This window comes from Mustelus asterias, chromosome 7, assembly GCF_964213995.1.
Source record: "Mustelus asterias chromosome 7, sMusAst1.hap1.1, whole genome shotgun sequence".
Classification (NCBI taxonomy): Eukaryota; Metazoa; Chordata; class Chondrichthyes; order Carcharhiniformes; family Triakidae; genus Mustelus; species Mustelus asterias.
The window spans coordinates 16,579,134-16,600,684 of record NC_135807.1 but is presented as its reverse complement, the minus strand read 5'-3'; the positions used below and the strand labels follow the sequence as shown (position 1 = coordinate 16,600,684).

At 43.2% G+C, this 21,551-nt stretch overlaps 1 protein-coding gene across 2 annotated transcripts in view; it reads right to left on the bottom strand.

Moving 5' to 3' along the window:
* The window catches only part of piezo2b (piezo-type mechanosensitive ion channel component 2b), an 825,142-nt gene that overhangs the window by 25,527 nt on the left and 778,064 nt on the right, over window positions 1-21,551 (bottom strand). For both annotated transcript variants that reach the window (XM_078215732.1, XM_078215730.1), the window contains 5 exons: window positions 17,904-18,051; window positions 14,876-15,064; window positions 10,978-11,070; window positions 7,844-8,016; window positions 4,643-4,759 (listed from right to left, as the gene is read on the bottom strand). In XM_078215732.1, coding sequence (XP_078071858.1) covers window positions 4,643-4,759; window positions 7,844-8,016; window positions 10,978-11,070; window positions 14,876-15,064; window positions 17,904-18,051 — 720 coding nt within the window. The remainder of the gene's footprint in view (window positions 1-4,642; window positions 4,760-7,843; window positions 8,017-10,977; window positions 11,071-14,875; window positions 15,065-17,903; window positions 18,052-21,551) is intronic.

Here is a 21,551-nt window from a genome sequence, read left to right as displayed (position 1 = left end):
AACCTCCTTGAATAACTTTTATGTAAAATTTGATCCTTGATCTAATTGGATTTCTGTGGGCAGTCTACAATTCTTTTAGCTGAAATATTACATAATGAAAGGGCCTCCAGAAATCTAGTAATGTGAGGTTTGTGTACCTTTAAGGGTTTTAAAAAAAATCATGGTCACAGCCTTGGGTGATGTCATTGCTGGAAGGAGAAAAAAAAGCTGTGTGTCGGTCAGGTGACAAGGATTGTTTTTAGTTTTGTTTTGGCTGCAATGTTAGAAGCATAGCTGAAAGAAGTCTCTTCTCTGTTTTGCTTCAAAAGTTTTACCAGTTAACTGAAAGAAAGGCTTGTTGCCATGCTGCAGTAAAGAATCTATGTTTTTGGTGTTTTAGGGAGCGGATGATTACAAGCTGCTCTGAGTTTTCAAGATCATTTGAAATCAGCATTCAAGCCAGGGAACTGGATTCCGGTATTATGAGGGCTTTAGCCTGTGCAGTGATAAATCTGTTTGAAGGGTTTTGTTTATTTGGATGTTGGTTTTGATTGGAATACCTGATATATGTATTGGTTAAGTGTTATACATTATTGTGGTTGTTTTGTTTCTGTTTGTAATTGATAAAAGTTCTTGCTAATTTTCTTACTGTACATGTTGACTATATTCTTAAATAAACTTGGTTTGATAAAAGTTCCCTAGTGGGTCACTTGAATCATACCTAAAGTGAAACATCTCATGCTTATCCTAACAAAATTCAAGATGCAAAACTTATGATTCAGGCTGACTTCACAAAACACTTTGGAGTTTCTGACCTGAACTATAACAGTAAACACACCCATTATGGTCAACAAATAATGATTCCCACTTTTTGTTTTAGGGAGGGAACCCACACAATCAATTAGAATCCTAGTAAAAGGTTCCTCAAATGCCAGAATGAGTATGAAGGGTGCTGATTTGATTGCCACTTGAGATTTTCCCATTACCCTCATTCGTAACATGTACAGCAAAATTCTACTACATCTTTATGCAGTCCAGGCCAATAAATTGTTTTTGTATTTTCACTTGAGTTTTCCTTATTCCTAAATGACCTCCTACTGGCACCTCATGCGCTACCGCAATATCTCCTGCCTATAACCTACCGGTAATACAACTGATGAATTACTGCGCATTTTTCACCTGCCTAAAGATGTAAAGGTCTCTACTTCCTCATTAAGACATTAGCCAATATTTTACTATCCCGCCTGCCACAGCAGGTATTGACCTCGGGTGGGATTTTACAGTTTCGGGATGAGCAAGGACATAAAATCCCGCCCATATTTCTAATATAATAACACTCTGGTATCCACTCAGATTCTTCTTCTGTGTCTGCTTTCTGGTAGAACTGCTCTATCCCTACATCATTCTGTTGCAATTCTGCCAGCTTTCCTGAATTAAAGATATCCACTTCATTCTCCATCTATTCTTGCTCTTTATCAACCATCTGGAAAAAAAATGTTTCTGATAACTGAACCTCAGCCTCCTTATCTTTACTCCTGATTTCTCCTCTTCCTGTCTCAACCTTTGTTGGGAAACATCCCAGGATATTCTTCCCACAACGCCTCAGTTGTTTGATTTTCACTGGCTTTTCAACCACAGTAGGCATCACTTCCACCTGTGATCTAGTTATATTGTTACCCAGGGTAAACGGAATCCCTGAAAAAGGTAATTTCCGTATTACTTCTACTATCAATTCATCACTTTTCATCGGAATCTCTAACCTTAGCTTACACAATGAAACACTAATCTTTTCACCATTAATTTCACATATTCCACCTTTTCTGGAAATACTCCATCATCATTGCAGATTGACATGATTCTGCATCCCTTAAGATCTTAACATCTTTACCTATCTCTTTCTTTTGCATTTAATTGCAATTCAAACTGTTTAAATACTTTTTCTTGTTGCAGCTGTTTCATTTATAATTGAATTCTAGCCAGTTCCAATGATTCAATCTGTGTTTCTGGTAAATTGAAATGCTGAGCTTTCAAATTATCTCTGCCAAAATTATCTCTACCTTCCTCGCCTCTTCAGTTACAGTCAGTTGCAGCTTGTTCACCAAATCCAAAAGCTTCATTTTAACCACCCTCTGTAAACCACTCCGAGTGATCTCTTCCACACCCAGGAAATCTTTAGCCACTGAAAAGGCATTTTTTTCCACAAGGTACTCCCTACTTAAACTAATGGAATGCAACACCTGCAAAAAAGAAAATTCACCAGTTTCTCAACAGCTTTGAATCCTGGAAGAGAGCCCAATAGTTGTTAGGGTAATTCAAAGCTAATGATCTGGGAGGTGGCTCTTGTCACCAGTCAGCCTCTGATTTGTTGTGGTAATTTGAATGTCAGACTGGTGTAGAGGTGCCGACAGGACAACGGGCATTCACCGACATGAAGCTTTATGCATGGCTGCACACCAAATGCACGTGAAGAGAGTGGTATCCTTTAGACTCCAACACGTTTTCCCGCTGACATTTGGTTCTCATGTTTCTGCAGCCCATGGCACCCTGCACCATTGAAAAATCCCACCATCCTAGACAAGCCACATTCTTGCCCCTCCTGCTTCTCTCTGGCTTCAGAGAAGACAGTCCTCTTTCCTTGTGTATACAACCTCTGTTATCTCATTAGTGCAATGGTGCATGGCAAACTGTGAGATGCTGCCAATGTCGTTGGCTCCAGTCTGGTAGGCTCCTGATACACAGAAATCAAAGGACACTGTGATCAAAGCGGCCGTGGATGGAGTCATCCTCCCACTGCTCTGTTGCAATAGACTCATCTGGAGTAGCAGTGCCGGAGAGTCAGTTGAATGATCATATTCTTTCAAATTATAGCTACCTCAGACACTGCCCGTCTGTGGTGGAGGAAGCAGAAGTGCTCCATAGATATCATGGCTGAGTACAACATTCTATTGAGTGCCCTGTTCCATTTCCTCTGGCACATTTCCACTCCATCTGACGAAGGAGCAGCGCTCCGAAAGCTTGTGGTATTTACTACCAAATAAACCTGTTGGACTTTAACCTGGTGTTGTGAGACTTCTTACTGTGTTCACCCCAGTCCAACGCCGGCATCTCCACTCCATTTCCTCTGCTCATAGTTTCCCCGCCCTGCTGTCTGTGCTCCATTTCTCTGTTGTGCTGCACCCTAAGAGGGACTGCAACTATAGATCCCATGAGTGATAGCAGGCTCTCTGCCACTAAGCCTTCAACCTTCATTGAACTCGATTAGAAACTTACAGCACCACTTTATTTGACTCTGAACAAATTTTCAACTCCTTCAACAACACTATAAATAAATCCACTTTTTCTGCAAAAGTGAAAGAATGACTAAAGCACCTCATCTCAGAATTCCATGCTAATATCTTTAAACAGGGCTAATGAGGTCAGGGATGCAGGGAGGGTCCCTCCTGCAGCTAATGCATGTTTAAAGTTGAGCCAGACTGTTCACAACATTGACATCTGGTTAACCTTGAGCTCAGCTTTCAAGTTAATATGCTCTCCATCATAAATAGTCTATTTCCATTTAAAATATCCCATGCTGGTTCCTACTTTTGCACATCTGCTGATAAAAAAACTGTCATGCCTTTGTTACTTCCAGACTAAAATTGTCCGTTGCTCCCATCTTCCATAAAACCAGCTTTGACAAAGGGTCATCTGGACTCAAAACGTCAGCTCTTTTCTCTTCTTACAGATGCTGCCAGATCTGCTGAGATTTTCCAGCATTTTCTCTTTTGATTCCATAAAACATTGTTGATTTCATCTAAAGTTCTGCTCCCTTTATGTTACCCTGCACAGTTACACATCATCCTGTTCTTGCTGACCTGCATTAGTTTCTGAGATCCTAAAGACCCAAAATTCTCATCCCTGGATTAAAATCCTCCAATGACCACAGTCCTCCATATCACTGACTTTCTCCAGGGTTTCAATTGCCACTCCATTCACAATCCTCACCTTTCCCAAACATCAAGCTCTGTTCCTTTAATGCATCCCTCCTTCTTTCACCACACCTAACCCCTCCCACCTATTGATGATCATGTTGTTAGTTGTCCAGATGTCCCCTTTGCAATTCTTTTCCTAAACACTGCCAGTACCATCCTCTCCTCCATTAAGGTCATCCATTTTCACCCAGTCTTGGCCACCCGTACTAATATTTGGCTCAACAATTTTTATGTTCATCGTGCTTCTATGAATCCTCTTGGTACATTCTTCAACATAAACAGCATATAAATGCAAGGTGTTAGTGTTGTAAAATCCTTCAATCCATTCATTATACTTCAGAAATTTTCAAAGTATGTTCATTGCGCTAAATCAAGAAACATTTTAACAAAATATGTTGTCATATAACATGATGGAATGGTCCTGGTTCTGAATTGCTGTTAAAAATACATTCACAAAGAATGCACTCGCCATATGGTTATATTCAGCAAACAAAACAATTCTTCTGCTGAGATCAGATGACAAAACTCAAAGTCCAAACCCAGCACTGTATGATAAAAATATAGATGCCAGGAATTTAAGTGTTTGATTTTTAAAACAAGGTTTGCAATTAATATAAAGATTATTGATTTAAAAAACCTTGAAACATGAAATATTGGTTGTGTAGTTAAGTTAACTAAAATGATTAACTTACACAGATTTGTTCTCACTTCCTTCGAGCAATGCAGCAAGTCCTATTTTGGCCTGCGGTTGAATTTCAAACGAGAGTTTATCGGAAGCAATTTCTGACTTTCCACCAAGACTGGTATTCCTGTGAATTGAATGTACTGAAAGCTGATTGTAATGTACACCATGAATATTGAAACATGAATACTCTCAGATAATAAGCAAAGAATCATAAGATAAAATGATAAAGTGGTTTGGTTGATTAGGACAAAGGGTTAACAATATTATAAGTTGAAAATGTTCTGCTTCATAAAATGTGTCTGAACCAAACAAAACTTAAATTTTCTTAATACATGATGAAATATAATGAAATTCTGGGAAGGAAATATATCATAGAATTCCTACAGTGCAAAAGGAGACCATTTGGCCCATTGAACCTGCACCAACAATTCCACCCAAATCCAATCCTCGTAACCCCACCTATTTACACTGCTGGTCCTCCTGACATTAATGGGCAAATTCGTGTGGCCAATCAACCTAACCCACACATCTTTGGAGTATGGGAGGAAACCGGAGCACCTGAAGGAAACCCATGCAGACACAGGAAGAATGTGCAAACTCAATTTATTTGCATTCAATAAAGGGCTGAATTTTCCCATGGGCTTGAGGTTGAGTCAAAAATCAAGTTGCATGTCAGCATTTGAAGACAGCAGGAGTGGTTTGTTAATTTTACCAATGCAGTCTCCTAACTGGCAAAACAGCAATTAAATTTTAGGCACCACAGTACAAAGCGGCAACCCTTCTGGGTATATAGTTGGAACCATGGGGTGTTAGTGCCTTTTCTGTCCATGGCCTTCTCTTTGGGCCATAGAGCCATTGGCTCCACTGCCCCAGGGAGGCTTTTTCTAAGAGGTTGTCAGCCTGCTTCCTGCTTGCCACTGTAAAACATCACCACTGGTAGAGGAGCTGACCCAAAAGGGTTCCCGCCATTTTACAAGCCCCTCTGTATCTGCTCCCACAATTTGAGAATCAGTAAAATTTAGCCCATAATCTCTATATTAAGTCTTGGCTCATAATTTGCAAGGAAATATTAAGTGGGCATAATGTAACAAAATCAGTTGATGTATACTTTCATTGTAAAAAGGTAATTAGTAGTTGGATGCTATTTTTAAGGGGATCATTTGGGCAAACACCTAACCAAAGGAGTAGAGGTCCAACTAGTTAGAATAAAATACCTACAGTGCAGAAGGATGCCATTCAACCCATCGAACCTGCACCGACTCAGAGAACATCCCACCCACCCAGGCCTAACTCCCTTGCTGTAACCCCGTGCATTTACCATGGCCAATCCACCTAACTTGCACATCTTTAGAAACAAAGGGGCAATCTTGCATGGTCAATCCACCCAGTCTGCACATTTTTGGACTGTGAAAGGAAACCAGAGCACCCAGAGAAAACCCACATAGACACGGGGAGAATGTGCCAGGTGATGATTATGGCATGTTCTTCTGCACTGCTTGTTGAACGAGGATTCATCATCTGGCTTAATGTTACTGGAGGAGTGAGGAATATGCTGACCATGAAGTTATAGAAAGTGCTGAAATACAATTCTGCTACTGTTGATCACATAGAGCTCCTCATGGATGCCCAGTTTGGAGCTGCTATATTCTGACCTTAATCCATCCCACTTAGTACAGTGGTATTGTCACACAATATTTTGAAGGGTGCCCCCAAGTATGAAGATGGGAACTGGTCTCCCAGTGCCAATTTTGTGGTAGCCATTTCTGCCAATGCCATCAGGCAGTTGTATTTGTACAGGGCTGCCTGAAATCACCATGCCAGGGGTGATCTTTAGGTCTGCCAGGACTAGAAGGGGCAGTCAAGCCCTGCTCCAGCAGGAAGTGGCGTGGTCTACCCCTTGCCCCAACCCAAGTACCCTTGAGGGTCCCATCCTTTGCAGCCTGGCAACAGCAATGGGGCAAATGGCCACTTGACCTACTCTCTTGATCCCCTTTGGGACCCAAGGCGCCAGGCCAGGGTGTCAGTGCTAGGATGCCAGGAGGCACTGCACTCTTGGCACTGTCATGGCACATGGCCTGAAGGGAGGTTGAGTGGGGGGGGGGTCAGGTCGGATAAACCTCATACCTGTGTGATGTGGAGGGGATGCCTCTCATTGCTGAGTGGTGCTTCCTCAACCCTTGGGGTTCAACTCTTGCGAGCACCTGCACAAAAGCCTGCCCAGTGCAGATCCCACCTTGGAGAAGGGTGAATAGCGAGAGCTATTTGAATTGGAATTCAAACCTGCTAATTATATTGAAAGTATTGAGTTTAAATATACACTATGGGCAGGAACCCAATGGGGGCCAGGAGCGCAGCCTGGGAGGGTTGCAATGGGTTTGGCAACTGAAGTGAAACCTGATTTTCCACTCCCAATTCTCCCGGCCATTGCAATACTAGCTGGGAGCTAGCAGACCTGGAGAATCTATTTGAAATTGACTATGACTCAAGTTATAGACTGAGATTTTCTGGTAATGTGTTCACCAAGACATGATTTTTCATCCACTTATTTTACTGGTTGGAAAATAATGTGATGAATTATGTAGCAGCAGAAAATCTGGTTATACTTTGTTGATGCCATAATTGTTTCACCTGTTACGTAAAGCAGAAAATGAATATTAAATCTTATCAGGTACTTCCTCAACAAATCCATCCGGAGCAATGGCCACTTCTGCAGCTGCACCAGGAGAAAAAGGTGGATGTGGTGCCCTCACAATCACATCAATAGAGTCTGGGAGCACTGGTGCCCATCTGGGAGACTGTATTGGGAGAGGGGAGTGGAATTTGAGAGTGTCGGCAACACCATTGCTCTTTGGGGGCTACTAAGAGGGCTAACAAGTGCCCAAAAATAGAGACCTCCCCCACTTCTGGCATCTGTTGGGGGACTGCCTGGATTTACCTGGCGGTCTTCCCTCGCTGCTGGTTAAATGCCAGCGGATATGGGAACAGGCCCTTAAAGTTGTTCAATTGGGCTCTGGGCAAGACAGTTGTCCGCCTTGTTCCCTGCCATTGCCATGGTGGCACGAAAACAATGGGTGCACCACCCTACCAACTACCTGCAACATTTTATGAGCCATCTTGCCTCCCAGTCTGTCTCCAAAGGGCTGATAAAATTCAACTCATCATGTGTACACTTAAATGTAATAGTAATCAAACATTCATACTATTTTACCTTTGAACAGACCAAGATACAACAATGGAGATTTTTGAAGCATTTTGGTTTAATTCTTCCATCATCTTCCCCCGACTTGGTGGGCTGATAGTCCAGAGAGAATTTGAATTTCCTTCAAGTTCTGCAATCAGAATATCTTCTCTCATGTACGCTTCCAGGAACTGCATAGCAGCCTAAGAAAAAATACAATTAGCTCTTGAATTCACTGTGTATTTTATCTCTATCAACTTCATTTTTTGAGAGCAATAAACATAGGTGTTATTTATTGTGATCCAATGGGGATGACTTTCACCTTCAGATATGTCAGTTCTAATTTATTTAGCACTGCTTTATGACCTATTTGAATCTAAACTGTAAAATGCATTCAAATCTCTTATCTAAGTTCACAAATTCAGGTGCAAACTCAGGTAGATCTCCACATGACACCATTGATAAGGGAGGATATAATGCACATAATTCAAATTTAAAGGGATGGTCCAATTACAATGAGTGGGACAAAAATTCATAATATTTTTGAACAGCCTTTTAAGATACATTATAACCTGATATGCTGTCTTTTGGGCAAGGGAGAAAGAGGTTGGAGTTTATGCCAACATGGTGGCACAGTGGTTAGCACTGCTGCCTCACAGTACCAGGGACCCAGGTTCAATTCCGGCCTTGGGTAACTGTGTGGAGTTTGCACATTCTCCTCATGTGTGCGTGGGTTTGCATCCTATTTCAATTTCTACTTTATGAACTCCATGTATCCATGCCATTCTCAACTGATTTTGGACCTTCAACTGCTATGATGAAACAAGGTAGCCACAGCAAAGCCTGTTGCAGATTATCACAGGTTCCTGATCTCCTACCCACCATCAAGTGAGGCCCATAATTGGAAAATTAACGACCGCTTAAGGGCCACATCCTGCTGCAGCGAGTCAGAGGTTTACAGCATGGAAACAGGCCCTTTGGCCCAACTTGTCCTTTTTTTCAAACTCCTAAGCTAGTCCCTATACCTATTTTACCCATGTAACTGTCTAAATACTTTTCAAAAGTCAAAATTGTACCTGCCTCTACTACTACCTCTGGCAACTTGTTCACCCTCTGTGAAAAAATTGCCCCTCTGGACACTTTTGTATCTCTCCCCTCTCACCTTAAACCTATACCACTAGTTTTAGATTCCCCGGCCTTTGGGAAAAGTTATTGACTTTCTTTTGGATACAGAGTAAAGCTCCCTCGACACTGTCCCCATCAAACACTCGCAGGACAGATACAGCACGGGGTCAGATACACAGTAAAGCTCCCTCTATACTGTCCCCAGCAAACACTGGTATTTGGTATCAAGCCTGCTGCGGGCAGGCCTATTGGCATGTGGTGTGCAAAGCAAGTAAACCTGTGTGGGCTCCTTTACGTCTTGAAAGTCGGTTTGAGGAGTGGGAGAGAGACCCTCTTTCAAAGAGCATTCAGTGCCTGCTCAAGAGACCCAGCATCAGAAACTAGGTGTGGGTATGGGGGGTGCTGAGAGCACCCCAAACCAGTGATCCCACCCTGCAAAAACCCTCGCCATACTTTCCTGTGGCCTGGATTGGTCTATTATCCTGGGCCTTCAAAGAGTGTCTTTCCTGTGGTGCTTTTAAGCAGGAGACCTCTGATTGGCTGGCAGTTCTTGAAAGGCAAGACCTCCGCTCTCAAGGTCCTAATGCTGGCAAAAGGTTGCCACTGGTATTTCACCTATCTGATTGGCTCATGGTTTGGCAGGCATTCTGCAAAGAAGGCAACATAGGTTCTCCAGCACTCTTCAAACAGCAAGAGAGACCCCGCTGTCCCATAATATTTCACCTAGTCTTTCCACTGATAATCTAATGACTCATGTTAGAAAGTATGTCAGTGTCAATGTCATTTGAGGACAGGTTTAGACTCAGCTGTCACAGTTGGATAGCAGCAATTATACAAAATATAATGAGCATTTGGTGAGATACTATTTGACTCGCAACAAAAGTTAACAGTCAAAATCTGTGGGAAGATAATTGAAGGATGGGTGGGCCAACAATCCTGAGGGTCGAGTTTCAACTTAACATTCTGAGTGATAAACTAAAGTAGTAGATTGTCTATCCGATATAGATTTGCACAGATTTAATTCCATTTATTTAACTAGAATCAAGAATCAAAATTGGTGAATTTACCAATCCCCTCTGCCAAATTAAGAGACAAAAACCTATTCTTCCATTTCACAGAATTGTTACAGAACAGAAGGCGGCCATCATGTTTGCATGATTCTCCAAATGAGCAAATCATTTGGTGCCATTTTCTTCCATGACCCTGTACATTCTTTCCTTTCAGATAAGAGTCCAATTCCCTTCTGAATGCCTCACTGAACCTTCCTCCACCAGAATCTGAGGCAATGCATTCCAGAACTTAACCACTCACAGCATAAAAAAGTTTCTCCTCATGTCACTTTTTGTTTTGTTTGCCAATTACTTTAAATCCATTCCCCTTTGTTCTTGATCCTTTCATGAGTGGGAACAGTTTCTCCTCATCTACTCTGTGCCCATTCATAATTTTGAATACATCTATCAAATCTCTTCTTCATTGTTCTTTTCTCCAAAGAAAACAGTCTCAACTTCTCCAATCTATTTTCATAACTTCCTTATGCCTGCAACCATTCTCGTGAATCTTTTCTGCACGCTCTCCAATGCCTTCACGTCCTTCCTACATAGTGGGTGCTCAGAACTAGACATGATACTCCAGCTGAAGCCAAATTACTGTCTTCTACAAGTTCAACATAACCACCTTGCTCTTGTACTCTATGCCCCAACTAATAAAGCCTAAGATACTGTATGCTTTATTAACTGCTCTCTAAACTTGTCCTGCCAACTTATGCACATAGATTCCTCTGTTCCTACACCCCCTTTAAAATTGTACCCTTTATTTTATATTGTTTCTCCATGTTCTTCCTACCAAAATGAATCATTTCACACTGAACTTCACCTGCCAACTGTCTTCCGATTCCATCAACATGTCTATGTCCTTTTGAAGTTCCACTCTATCCTCTTCATTGTTCACAATGCTTCCAAGTTTCATATCACCTGGAAATTTTGAAATTGTGCCAGTCTGCCACACAGCATATAAATGATAATGATGCAGAAAGTACTTACAGAATTATCAGTATATTTCCTTAAGAGTGTGTTGTACTGACTCGGAGTAAGATCGTGCAGCTGCTTCTGCTGGGCACTCATTGTAAAGATGGGCTTGAGGAAAAGAAACACAGATTTGAATATGTCACTAAAATAAAAAATTACTGTGGATGCTGGAACCTGTGTTTGAATATGGCAACTTATATTAAAATTCACCACAAAAGAGACTCACAGGGGAGTAACACAAGGGGTGGTGATTTTTGTCTTCAAGTGAAAAAACAGTTTATGAGCTACATGGAGTCATATAGCACAGATTCAGATCATTCAGACCAACTGGGCTATACTGGGGCTCATTCCTTTCATGAGATTCTTCTATTTTAGCTTCCAAACACCTACATAAAACTTCTGTTTTTTCACTCCATATAATGGGGGATTGAATTATGTTTCCAGAAGGCTGTCTCGCCCACTCAGTCAGTTACTATCTGAGCTGCCTCATTATTGACACGGTTGTTCTACATCAATTCTTTAAGAAATAATTAGATATAGCTCGAGGTTAAAGGGATTAAAGGATATGGGGGAAAGCGGGAACAGATTACTGAGTTGGATGATCGCCATGGTCATAATAAATGACAGAGCAGGCTCGAAGGGCAGAATGGCCAAATCCTGCTCCTATTTCTTATGTTTCTACATTTCAAATGTTTATTTTAGTAAATATTACACTCCTTTTAATTTTCTTCAACTAACTCAAGGGAATACTGCAAGTTAAAATCAGTTTTGTGACAAAAGAATTTTGAATTGGACTTCATTTGTATTCCCCTCAACATCATATAGTTTAAGTTTATTTATTGTCACAAGTAGGCTTACATTAACACTGCAATGAAGTTACTGTGAAAATCCCCTAGTCGCCACACTCCGGCGCCTGTTCAGATATACTGAGGGAGAATGTAGCATGGCTGATGCACCTAACCTGCATATCTTTGGACTGTGGGAGGAATGATGTGGAGATGCCGGCGTTGGACTGGGGTAAACACAGTAAGAAGTTTAACAACACCAGGTTAAAGTCCAACAGGTTTATTAAGTGTGGCTTTTGCTACCAAATAAACCTGTTGGACTTTAACCTGGTGTTGTTAAACTTCTTACTCTGTGGGAGGAAACCAGAGTACCCGGAGGAAACCCACGCAGACAGTCATCCAAACCGGGAATTGAACCCAGTCCCTGGTACTGTGAAGCAGCAATGCTAACCACTGTGCCACCGTGCCATCCCAGACTGGCTAATTTGCAATTTATTGTTCTCTGTTGTTACTTGGTTTAAATTAATGAATTGCTTTCCTTCACACTTCTGAAATGAACTAAAATGAATCCAGCTGAAATTTGTTACAATTATGGAAATCTTTGTATGGAAATGAAAGCTAACTTTTCACAGTTTACTTCATACCTTATTGAATACACTTGTGTCTGAATTTTTAGGATGGGGTGTGGGTCTCGGTCCCTGTCATTTTGGAGAGTTCAGTAAGAAGTCTCACAACACCAGGTTAAAGTCCAACAGGTTTATTTGGTAGCAAATACCATAAGCTTTCGGAGCACTGCTCCGTCGTCAGATGAAGTGGAAATGTGCTCTCAAACAGTGCACAGACACAGAAATCAAGTTACAGAATACTAATTAGAATACGAATCTCTACAGCCAGCCAGGTCTTAAAGGTACAGACAATGTGGGTGGAGGGAGCATTCAACACAGGTTAAAGAGATGTGTATTGTCTCCAGACAGAACAGCTAGTGAGATTCTGCAAGACCAGGGGGAAAGCTGTGGGGGTTACTGATAATGTGACATAAATCCAACATCCCGGTTTAGGCCGTCCTCATGTGTGCGGAACTTGGCTATCAGTTTCTGCTCAGCGACTCTGCGCTGTCGTGTGTCGTGAAGGCCGCCTTGGAGAACGCTTACCTGAAGATCCAAGGCTGAATGCCCATGACTGCTGAAGTGCTCCCCCACAGGAAGAGAACAGTCTTGCCTGGTGATTGTCGAGCGGTGTTCATTCATCCGTTGTCGTAGTGTCTGCATGGTTTCCCCAATGTACCATGCCTCGGGACATCCTTTCCTGCAGCGTATCAGGTAGACAACGTTGGCTGAGTTGCAAGAGTAGGTACCGTGTACCTGGTAGATGGTGTTCTCACGTGAGATGATGGCATCCGTGTCGATGATCCGGCACGTCTTGCAGAGGTTGCTGTGGCAGGGTTGTGTGGTGTCGTGGTCACTGTTCTCCTGAAGGCTGGGTAGTTTGCTGCGGACAATGGTCTGTTTGAGGTTGCGTGGTTGTTTGAAGGCAAGAAGTGGGGGTGTGGGGATGGCCTTGGCGAGATGTTCGTCTTCATCAATGACATGTTGAAGGCTCCGGAGGAGATGCCGTAGCTTCTCCGCACCGGGGAAGTACTGGACGACGAAGGGTACTCTGTCCACCGTGTCCCGTGTTTGTCTTCTGAGGAGGTCGGTGCGGTTTTTCGCTGTGGCGCGTCGGAACTGTTGATCGATGAGTCGAGCGCCATATCCTGTTCTTATGAGGGCATCTTTCAGCGTCTGGAGGTGTCTGTTGCGATCCTCCTCATCCGAGCAGATCCTGGGTATTCGGAGGGCTTGTCCGTAGGGGATGGCTTCTTTTACGTGTTTAGGGTGGAAGCTGGAGAAGTGGAGCATCATGAGGTTATCCGTGGGCTTGCGGTACAGTGAGGTGCTGAGGTGACCGTCCTTAATGGAGATACGTGTGTCCAAGAATGCAACCGATTCCGAAGAGTAGTCCATGGTGAGTCTGATGGTGGGATGGAACTTGTTGATGTCATCATATAGTTGTTTCAGTTGGCAGGGACCAAATTCCTGCCCACTCCGAAGGCCTGTTGCCCACTTCACGCCCTAATGAGCATTGATTGGCAGAAGGTTGGCCATCTGTTCTAACTTAGGCAGAATTCCTGATTTGCAAAGCTGCCAGCAAATCAAATTGGCCAGCAGTACTCCAGCCCCTCCAAACACAGCTCTGCAATGGTTGAAAGAGACACTAAAGTAACGTGCCTGGAACTAAGTTCAAGGAGTTGGAGTGAAGATAAGTGGCAGGGTCCAGGGGAGGGAAAGGTAGGGGATGCTGGGAGGTGAGGGTAGGGGATGCCTGAAGGGTCATGGGGTGGCATTTGAGATCTCAGGGGGTAGGCCATAGGACAGAGGGTGGTCCAGAAATCTCCTGGCTTGAGGAGAGGGATTCCCCAGTCGGAAGGATGCTTTAGATGGAGGCCCTCCCTGCTCCCCTACCTTTCTGCCTGAGATGTAGGCTTGATTACTTTTCTGTTTTGCCCTGATCTGTTATTTGCCCACCAGCCTAAAAATTCAGCGTGGATGGGAAAAGGCCCTTAATGGCAATTAAGTGGCTACTTAATGACTCAATTGGGGCAAGGGTGGGCTCACTGCCTGAAGTCTTGCCCCTCCCACCATACAGCATGGTGGCACACTAGTTAGCACTGCTGCCTCACTGCCTTGGATTCGATTCCCGGCTTGGGTCACAGTCTGCATATTCTCCTCGTGTCTGCATGGGTTTCCTTTGGGTTTCTCCCTCAATCCGAAAGAAAGGTTAGGTGCATTGGCCATGTTAAATTCTCCCTCAGTGTACCCAAACAGGCGCTGGAGTGTGGCAACTAGGGGATTTTCACAGTAGCTTCATTGCAGTGTTGATGTAAGCTACTTGTGATACTAATAAATTTATAACTAAAAAAATTGCATCCCATTCAGAGTGGGTCCCAGAGAGATTCCCATCCATGCAATATCCTCCCACCTCTGCCCCAACTTTAAAAAGCACTGGGAGGATCGTAAAATTCTGGCATTTTTTTAAATGTTTACATTGGTATACAATTTGTGTTAGAAAGAATACAGCCTTTGTTTTACCTGATAACCTCCAATGGTTATTTTAACAGAAACATCCAAAGGTTTGTTTGTCACACCAGCAACAGATTTGATTAAGGACATGAAGAGGAGTGGGAACCACACAATGCATATTAACAAGAAGACGATAAGGCCACCCATGCCATATTTTACAACTTTCTTTTTCTTCTGTCCACGTGGCTGAGGATATCTCTGTAATGAAACCCAAACAAAAGTTTAAAAAAAACAGATCATTAAACAAGACATCCTAGAGCCATTTCAGTTGGGGTGTTAAACTGAATGGTCCAAGCATCTGCCATATGAAAGTAATGTCAAATCTGAAGGCATCAATCATGTACATTGTTTATTTTGGATAGGAACTTAAAAACTCTTTATAATTTAGCAGTAATTGGCTGTCAATCTCAGTCAGAGAGGTCTCTGCATGGTTGGTATTGGAAACAGAAAATAAAGTGTTCCGTTAGGATGTACTCTTTTAAGGGTGAGCTGAGATTTGTTTTTGGGGCTGTGTAGAGAGCACTTAAGTTGCACCCGACTGTATAATACTTGATCTTGGTGTAGTTCATGCCGACATTGGATGCCAGCGTTGGAAGAGTTCCATTCCTCAATACTAATACACTTTACCTAAAAGGCATTTTAAAACTATTAAAACAAATTAATTAATTTAAAATAGGTCTGCAGGATTTTAAAGCACTGTTGAGGTTATGAATTGCGAAATGGTTCATGCCCTCTCATCCGCTAGCCACCAACCCTGTTCCATGATTACACAAATCCTGAAGCACATAAACCATTATGCTAGCATATACAGTGGGGCCAATTCTCCAGCCTCATGTGCCCAGCTGCAAATAGCATTATGGCCAGAGTATCTTGCGAAAGGGGTCAAACGCGATTTGCGCTGGGGTGAACACCTTTTGGGATTCTTTCCACTCCACCCGAGGCAATATAATCTGGTTCTTGCCTCGTGAGGGCGTGAAGCAGGTTAGCATATTTAAATCTTCATTTAATCTGGATTTCACCGACCCACTGGAACAACAGGAAGCTGGTGGGAATCACTGCTACTGGTCTCTATAAATGGAGACCAAACGTGATGATCATGCTTGGTTGCTTGGAGGCCACTGGTGCCCCTGGGTGGTCATGGATGGGCAGTTCCAACCTAGCATGGTGCCAGGGATATTGTCAGGTTGGTACTGCCAAGCAGTAGGGCTGAAAGGGCGGAGCCTATAGCGAGCCGATAGTGGGGATTCACACAAGTGAAAGGGAGGGGAGGGCCTTTGATGCCAGCGATGGGAGGGGAATCCCGATATTGCCGGTGATTGAGGACTGTGCTTTTGATGCCAGTGATGAAGGTATGGACTAAATGTTAATCTGAGGTGCTCTGTTTTCTGAGGAGCAGTCCTTGTCAGTGTCTTTAAGCCCTACCTCTCTCACTCACACTGCAATTCAATAAAAGTTGTAAAATTGTGATCAGGATTGCACCAACCAACCCGATGGGAACTGCACTGTTTCATGCTGGAGATGACACTTAAGGGGCGAACTTATCAAAAAATTTCGAGGTGCTGAACAAACATGAAAACGGGAGAGAATTACACCTATTTTTTGGGCGAGCTCCCAGGCACAATCATACGGCACTTAGAAAAAAAAAGAGGCAAGATATGGTCATCGCCAGCAGGGGGAAGAGGGCGGAGTTTATTCATGCTGAGGAAGCCGCCTGCTGAGCTGTCGGGGTGCTGTTGTTCAGGCACCGATTTCCCACTGCGTTGTGCACAATGCATACGCAGTGTACTGGGAGATCTGTCACTCCCCCAATCCCCCCGTGGACCTCGCCCCCACCAATTGCTCTTCCATTGCCACCTCATCCGATCTCCAGCCCCCTGCCAGATCACAGATCGCCACTCCCAATCTACCCACGGCCAATCGCCACTCCCGATCCACCACATCTGATTTCCCCAGCCGACCAATTGCCACCCCCAATATCCCTCCATCCTGGACGATTGCTGACCCAAGGGGCACTGCCTGACCGCTCAGAGGCTTCAAAGGCCTCCAGTCCCATTGGTGAGGCCATCACGTCAGGTCACTATTGGTGAGGAACATACGTGTCCTTGCCAGTGAGGACCTCCACCGGCGAGCAGTTAAGTCCAGGTGATTGTTTCTGAGATGCACTAATCATTATTTAAATTAACTGATGAATATTTAAATCAATCTTGCACTCTTTCCAGGCGCAAGGTTGATTTTTGCCAGCAAAACAGGGCCAGTAACATCGCGAGTGGCGGGAAATAAGCGCAAGCCTGATTTTTTGTCTCTCTTACCAAAAAAATTCTAAATTCTGAACGAGCGTGAAAACGGGAGAAATGCATGCTTTTTTTTGGGTCACTTAAAAATTGAATCTTATTCGACTTGGTCAAAAAAATCTAGTCAAACTTGGAATCTGCCTAAATTGCCCAAAAGCCAGTGGATTGCAGCATAGGGTGCAATTGCACAAGTGCAGAAACCTGTCACTGTCTCCCCCAGCCATAGCCGGCCTCCGTGGCCCATAAAACCCCACCACAGCTGCATGGCTCCGCGGCCAATTGGTATCCATGTGCCCGGTCCAATATTTTAAATAGTGAGATCTGCCTTGCACCCCCTTTGGGTGCAAGGCTGATCTCACCAGATATCTGGTGCCGGTAAGATCATGAGAGGCGAGAAATTAGGTGCGGTGGGTGAGCAGCTAGGATCACACACCCACCCCCCCCACCCTCCGATATTTTACCAGCTTGCCACAGTGATCGACCAGTGTGACAAGTTGGGAAGATCGCTCCCTTAGTCATTTTGTTGGAGAATTACATCCATTGTGTCAATGATTGTTTTGTTAATGTGAAATATGAAAAATATGCAACAGTTCCAACTTAAAAAATAATGCAAAGCTCAGAGAAAAATCATCAAGAACATTTAGTGAATGTTTCAGAAAATTATTAAACTATGAATAAATGTTTTCCTTTTCCAAAAATGTAATCATAAACATTATTGATCTATGATTTATATGTTTCTTTCTTACCTTCTCAGATTCACGCCAGCACTTCAGAATAAAAATATGGGCGTAAATGTCCTCTATACAGATCCAACTTGAGAGACTAAGGGTTGTGTCTGTCCAGACCCAATCCATCACAGCTCTGAGCTCAGTCAGGAATGGAACTAGTCGAAATCTGTGGAGACCATGTTACATTGGAATTGAGCAGGTGCCACGTGTCTGGCACTAGATAATTAATCAAATTTAATTGATTCCACAAGCATCCTCACATCACTCCAGAAATCTCATGTGTGTGCTAACTGTTCTGAGTCAATAGTTCTCAGACAAGGATAGCTGATGGAACACTAAGATACCCTCAGCACCTAGACTAGTGAAGTAAAGTTGGTCACTCTCTAGTTACTCCCATTGGGAAGTCAATAAGGGTGAAGTTGGTAGTGTGGAGTGCAGTGATAGTGGATATATTGGATGTAATCTTCCAAAATTCTGGAAAGGACCCAGTATAATGGAAACTGCAATGTAACACTGCTATTAAGAAAGGAGAGAAACAGAAAGCAGGAAACTATCGGCTATATATTTACCATCTGTCATTGGAAAATGCTAGAATCCATTATTAAAGAGATAGTAGCAGGACATTTAGAAAATCATCGGAAAAAGGACTTATGAACAGGAGGAGGCCGTTTAGCTCTTCAAGCCCGCTTCAATAAGATCAAGACTGATCTGGGTTGTGGTCTCAACTCTACCAAGCTGTCGACCCTCTCCATGACTCTTGACTCCCGAAAATTTGTCTAACTCTGCCTTAAATAAAATTCAATGACCTGGCCTCCATTACTTTCTGGGGAAGTACATTCCACATACTAACGGCCATCTGAGAGAATTCACCTCATCCGAGTCTTTAATGGTAGACCTCTTATTCGTAATTTGTATTACTGGTTCTCTCCCACAAGTGAAATATCTTCTTTAAGCAGAAACATCTTCCCCAAGTACCTTCCCTATCAAATCCCCTCAGGATTTTACACGTTTCAATGATATCATTCATTCTACTAACTTCCAATGGGTAAAGGCCCAGCCTGTTCACCTATACATCATATGCATTCATCCCAGGAAGAGTTTTTTTTAAATTAATTTTGTTTTATTCATTTGTGGGACATGGGCATTGCTGGCTGGCCAGCATTTATTGTCCATCCCTAGCTTCCCTTGTTCAGAGGGCAGTTGAGAGTCAACCATATTGCTGTGGCTCTGGAGTCACATGTAGGCAAGACCGGGTAAGGACAGCAGACTTCCTTCCCTAAGTGAACCAGATGAGTTTTTCCGACAATCGACAATGGTTTCATGGTCATCAGTAGATTCTTAATTCCAGATTTTTATTTTTATTGAATTCAAATTCACCATCTGCCGTGGTGGGATTCGAACCCAGGTCCCCAGAACATTAACTGAGTTTCTGGATCAATAGTCTAGCGATAATACCACTAAGCCAAAAAGTTTGAGTGAACCTTTTCTGTACTTCGATTGGGACATTCTGAAAGGGGAGGATGAACAGCCAGAGGTCGTGGTACACATTGGTACTAACGACACAGGCAGGAAGAGTGACAACGTTCTGCAAGGGGAGTTAGGTAGTAAGTTTAAAAAAAAGGACCTCTAGGATTACTTCCTGTGACATGTGCCAGTTAGGATAGGAATAGAAAGATAGTGCAACTAAACACATGGGTAAAGTGCTGGTGTAGGAGGGAGGGGTTCAGATATCTTGATCATTGGGATCTCTTCTGGAACAGGTGGGACTTGTACAAGGAGGACAGGTTACACTTAAACTGGAGGGGCACCAATATTCTGGCAGGTAGATTTGTGAGAGTCACTTGGGAGGGTTTAAACTAGTATGGCAGGGGGGTGGAAACCAGAGCAGTGGGTCAGCAGGAGAAATAACTGAGGGAGAGCTACAGACTAAGGCCAGTGAGATTACGAGGAAGAGCAGGCAGCGAGTAGTTGTTGAACACAGCGGGACTGGTGGTCTGAAGTACATTTGTTTCAATGTGATGAGTATAACAGGTAAGACAGATGAACTCAGAGTTTGGATTAGTACTTGGAACTATGATGTTGTTGCTATTACAGAGATTTGGTTGAAAGAGGGACAGGATTGGCAGCTAAGCATTCCAGGATTCAGTTGTTTCAGGCAGGCTAGAGGGGGATGTAAAAGGGGTGGGGGAGTTACATTACTGGTTAAGGAGAATATCATAGCTGTACTGAGGGAGGACACCTCAGAGGGTTCAGACAGCGAGGCAATATGGGTAGAACCTAGGACTAAGGAGGCAGTCACAATGTTGGAGGTTTATTATGGGCCTCCCAACAACAAGCAGGAGATAGAGGAGCAGATATGCAGACAGATTTTGGAAAGAGGCAAAAACAACAGGATTGTTGCGATGGGTGATTTTAACTTTCCCTTTATTGACTGGGACTCACTTACTGCTAGGGGCAGAATTTGTAAAGAGCATCCAGGAGGGTTTCTTGAAACAGTATGTTAATTGCCCAACACAGGAAGGAGTCATATTAGACCTGGTATTGGGGAATGAGCCCAGCCAGGTGATTGAAGTTTCAGTAGGACAGCATTTCGGGAAGTGATCTGTAAGTTTTAAGGCGCTCGTGGATAAGGACAAGAGTAGACCTCGGCGAAGGTGTTAAATTAGGGGCTGACTAACTACAACAACATTAGGCAGGATCTGGAGAGTGTAGATTGGGGAAGGCTGTTTGAAGGTAAATCAATATTCGATATGTGGGAGTCTTTCAAATGTCAGTTGATTGGAATTCAGGACTGGCATGTACCTGTGAGGATGAAGGATAAGCATGGTAAGTATCAGGAACCCTGGATAAGGAGGGATATTATGAGCCTTGTCAAAAAGAAAAAGGAAGCATTCATAAGGTCTAAAAGGCTTAGGACAGATGAAGCCCTTGAAGAATATAAAAAGCATAGGAAGGAACTTAAGGAAGGAGTTAGGAGGCCGAAAAGGAATTATGAAAAGTCCTTGGCAAACAGGATTAAGGAAAATCCTAAGGCATTTTATACATATGTAAAGAGCAAGAGGGTAGCCAGGGAAAGGATTGGTCCTGTCAAGGATAGTGGAGGGAACCAGAGGAAATGGGCAAGATACTAAATGAATACTTTGCCTCAGTATTCACTAAAGAGAGGGACTTGATGGATGAGGAGCCTAGGATAGGGTGTAGATATTCTGGGTCATGTCGATATCAAAAAGGAGGTGGCACTGGGTCTCTTAAAAAGCATTAAAGTAGATAAGTTGCCAGGGCCTGATGGGATCTACCCCAGAATACTGAGGGAAGCAAGGGCGGAAATTGCTGGGGCCTTGACAGAAATCTTTGAATCCTCATTGGCTACATGTGAAGTTCCAGAGGACTGGCGCACAGCCAATGTTGTTCCATTGTTTAAGGGCAGCAGGGATAATCCAGGAAATTATAGACTGGTGAGCCTCACGTCAGTGGTAGGGAAATTATTGGAAAAGATTCTTAGGGACAGGATTTAGTCACATTTGGAAACATATCCTTCCATTACCATCCTATTCATATATTCGTTTAGTTGCCCCTTAAATGCTGCTATCGTACGTGCTCCCGGCACCTCCCCAGGCAGCACATTACAGACATTCACCACCCTTTGTGAAAAAAAAACTTGCCTCA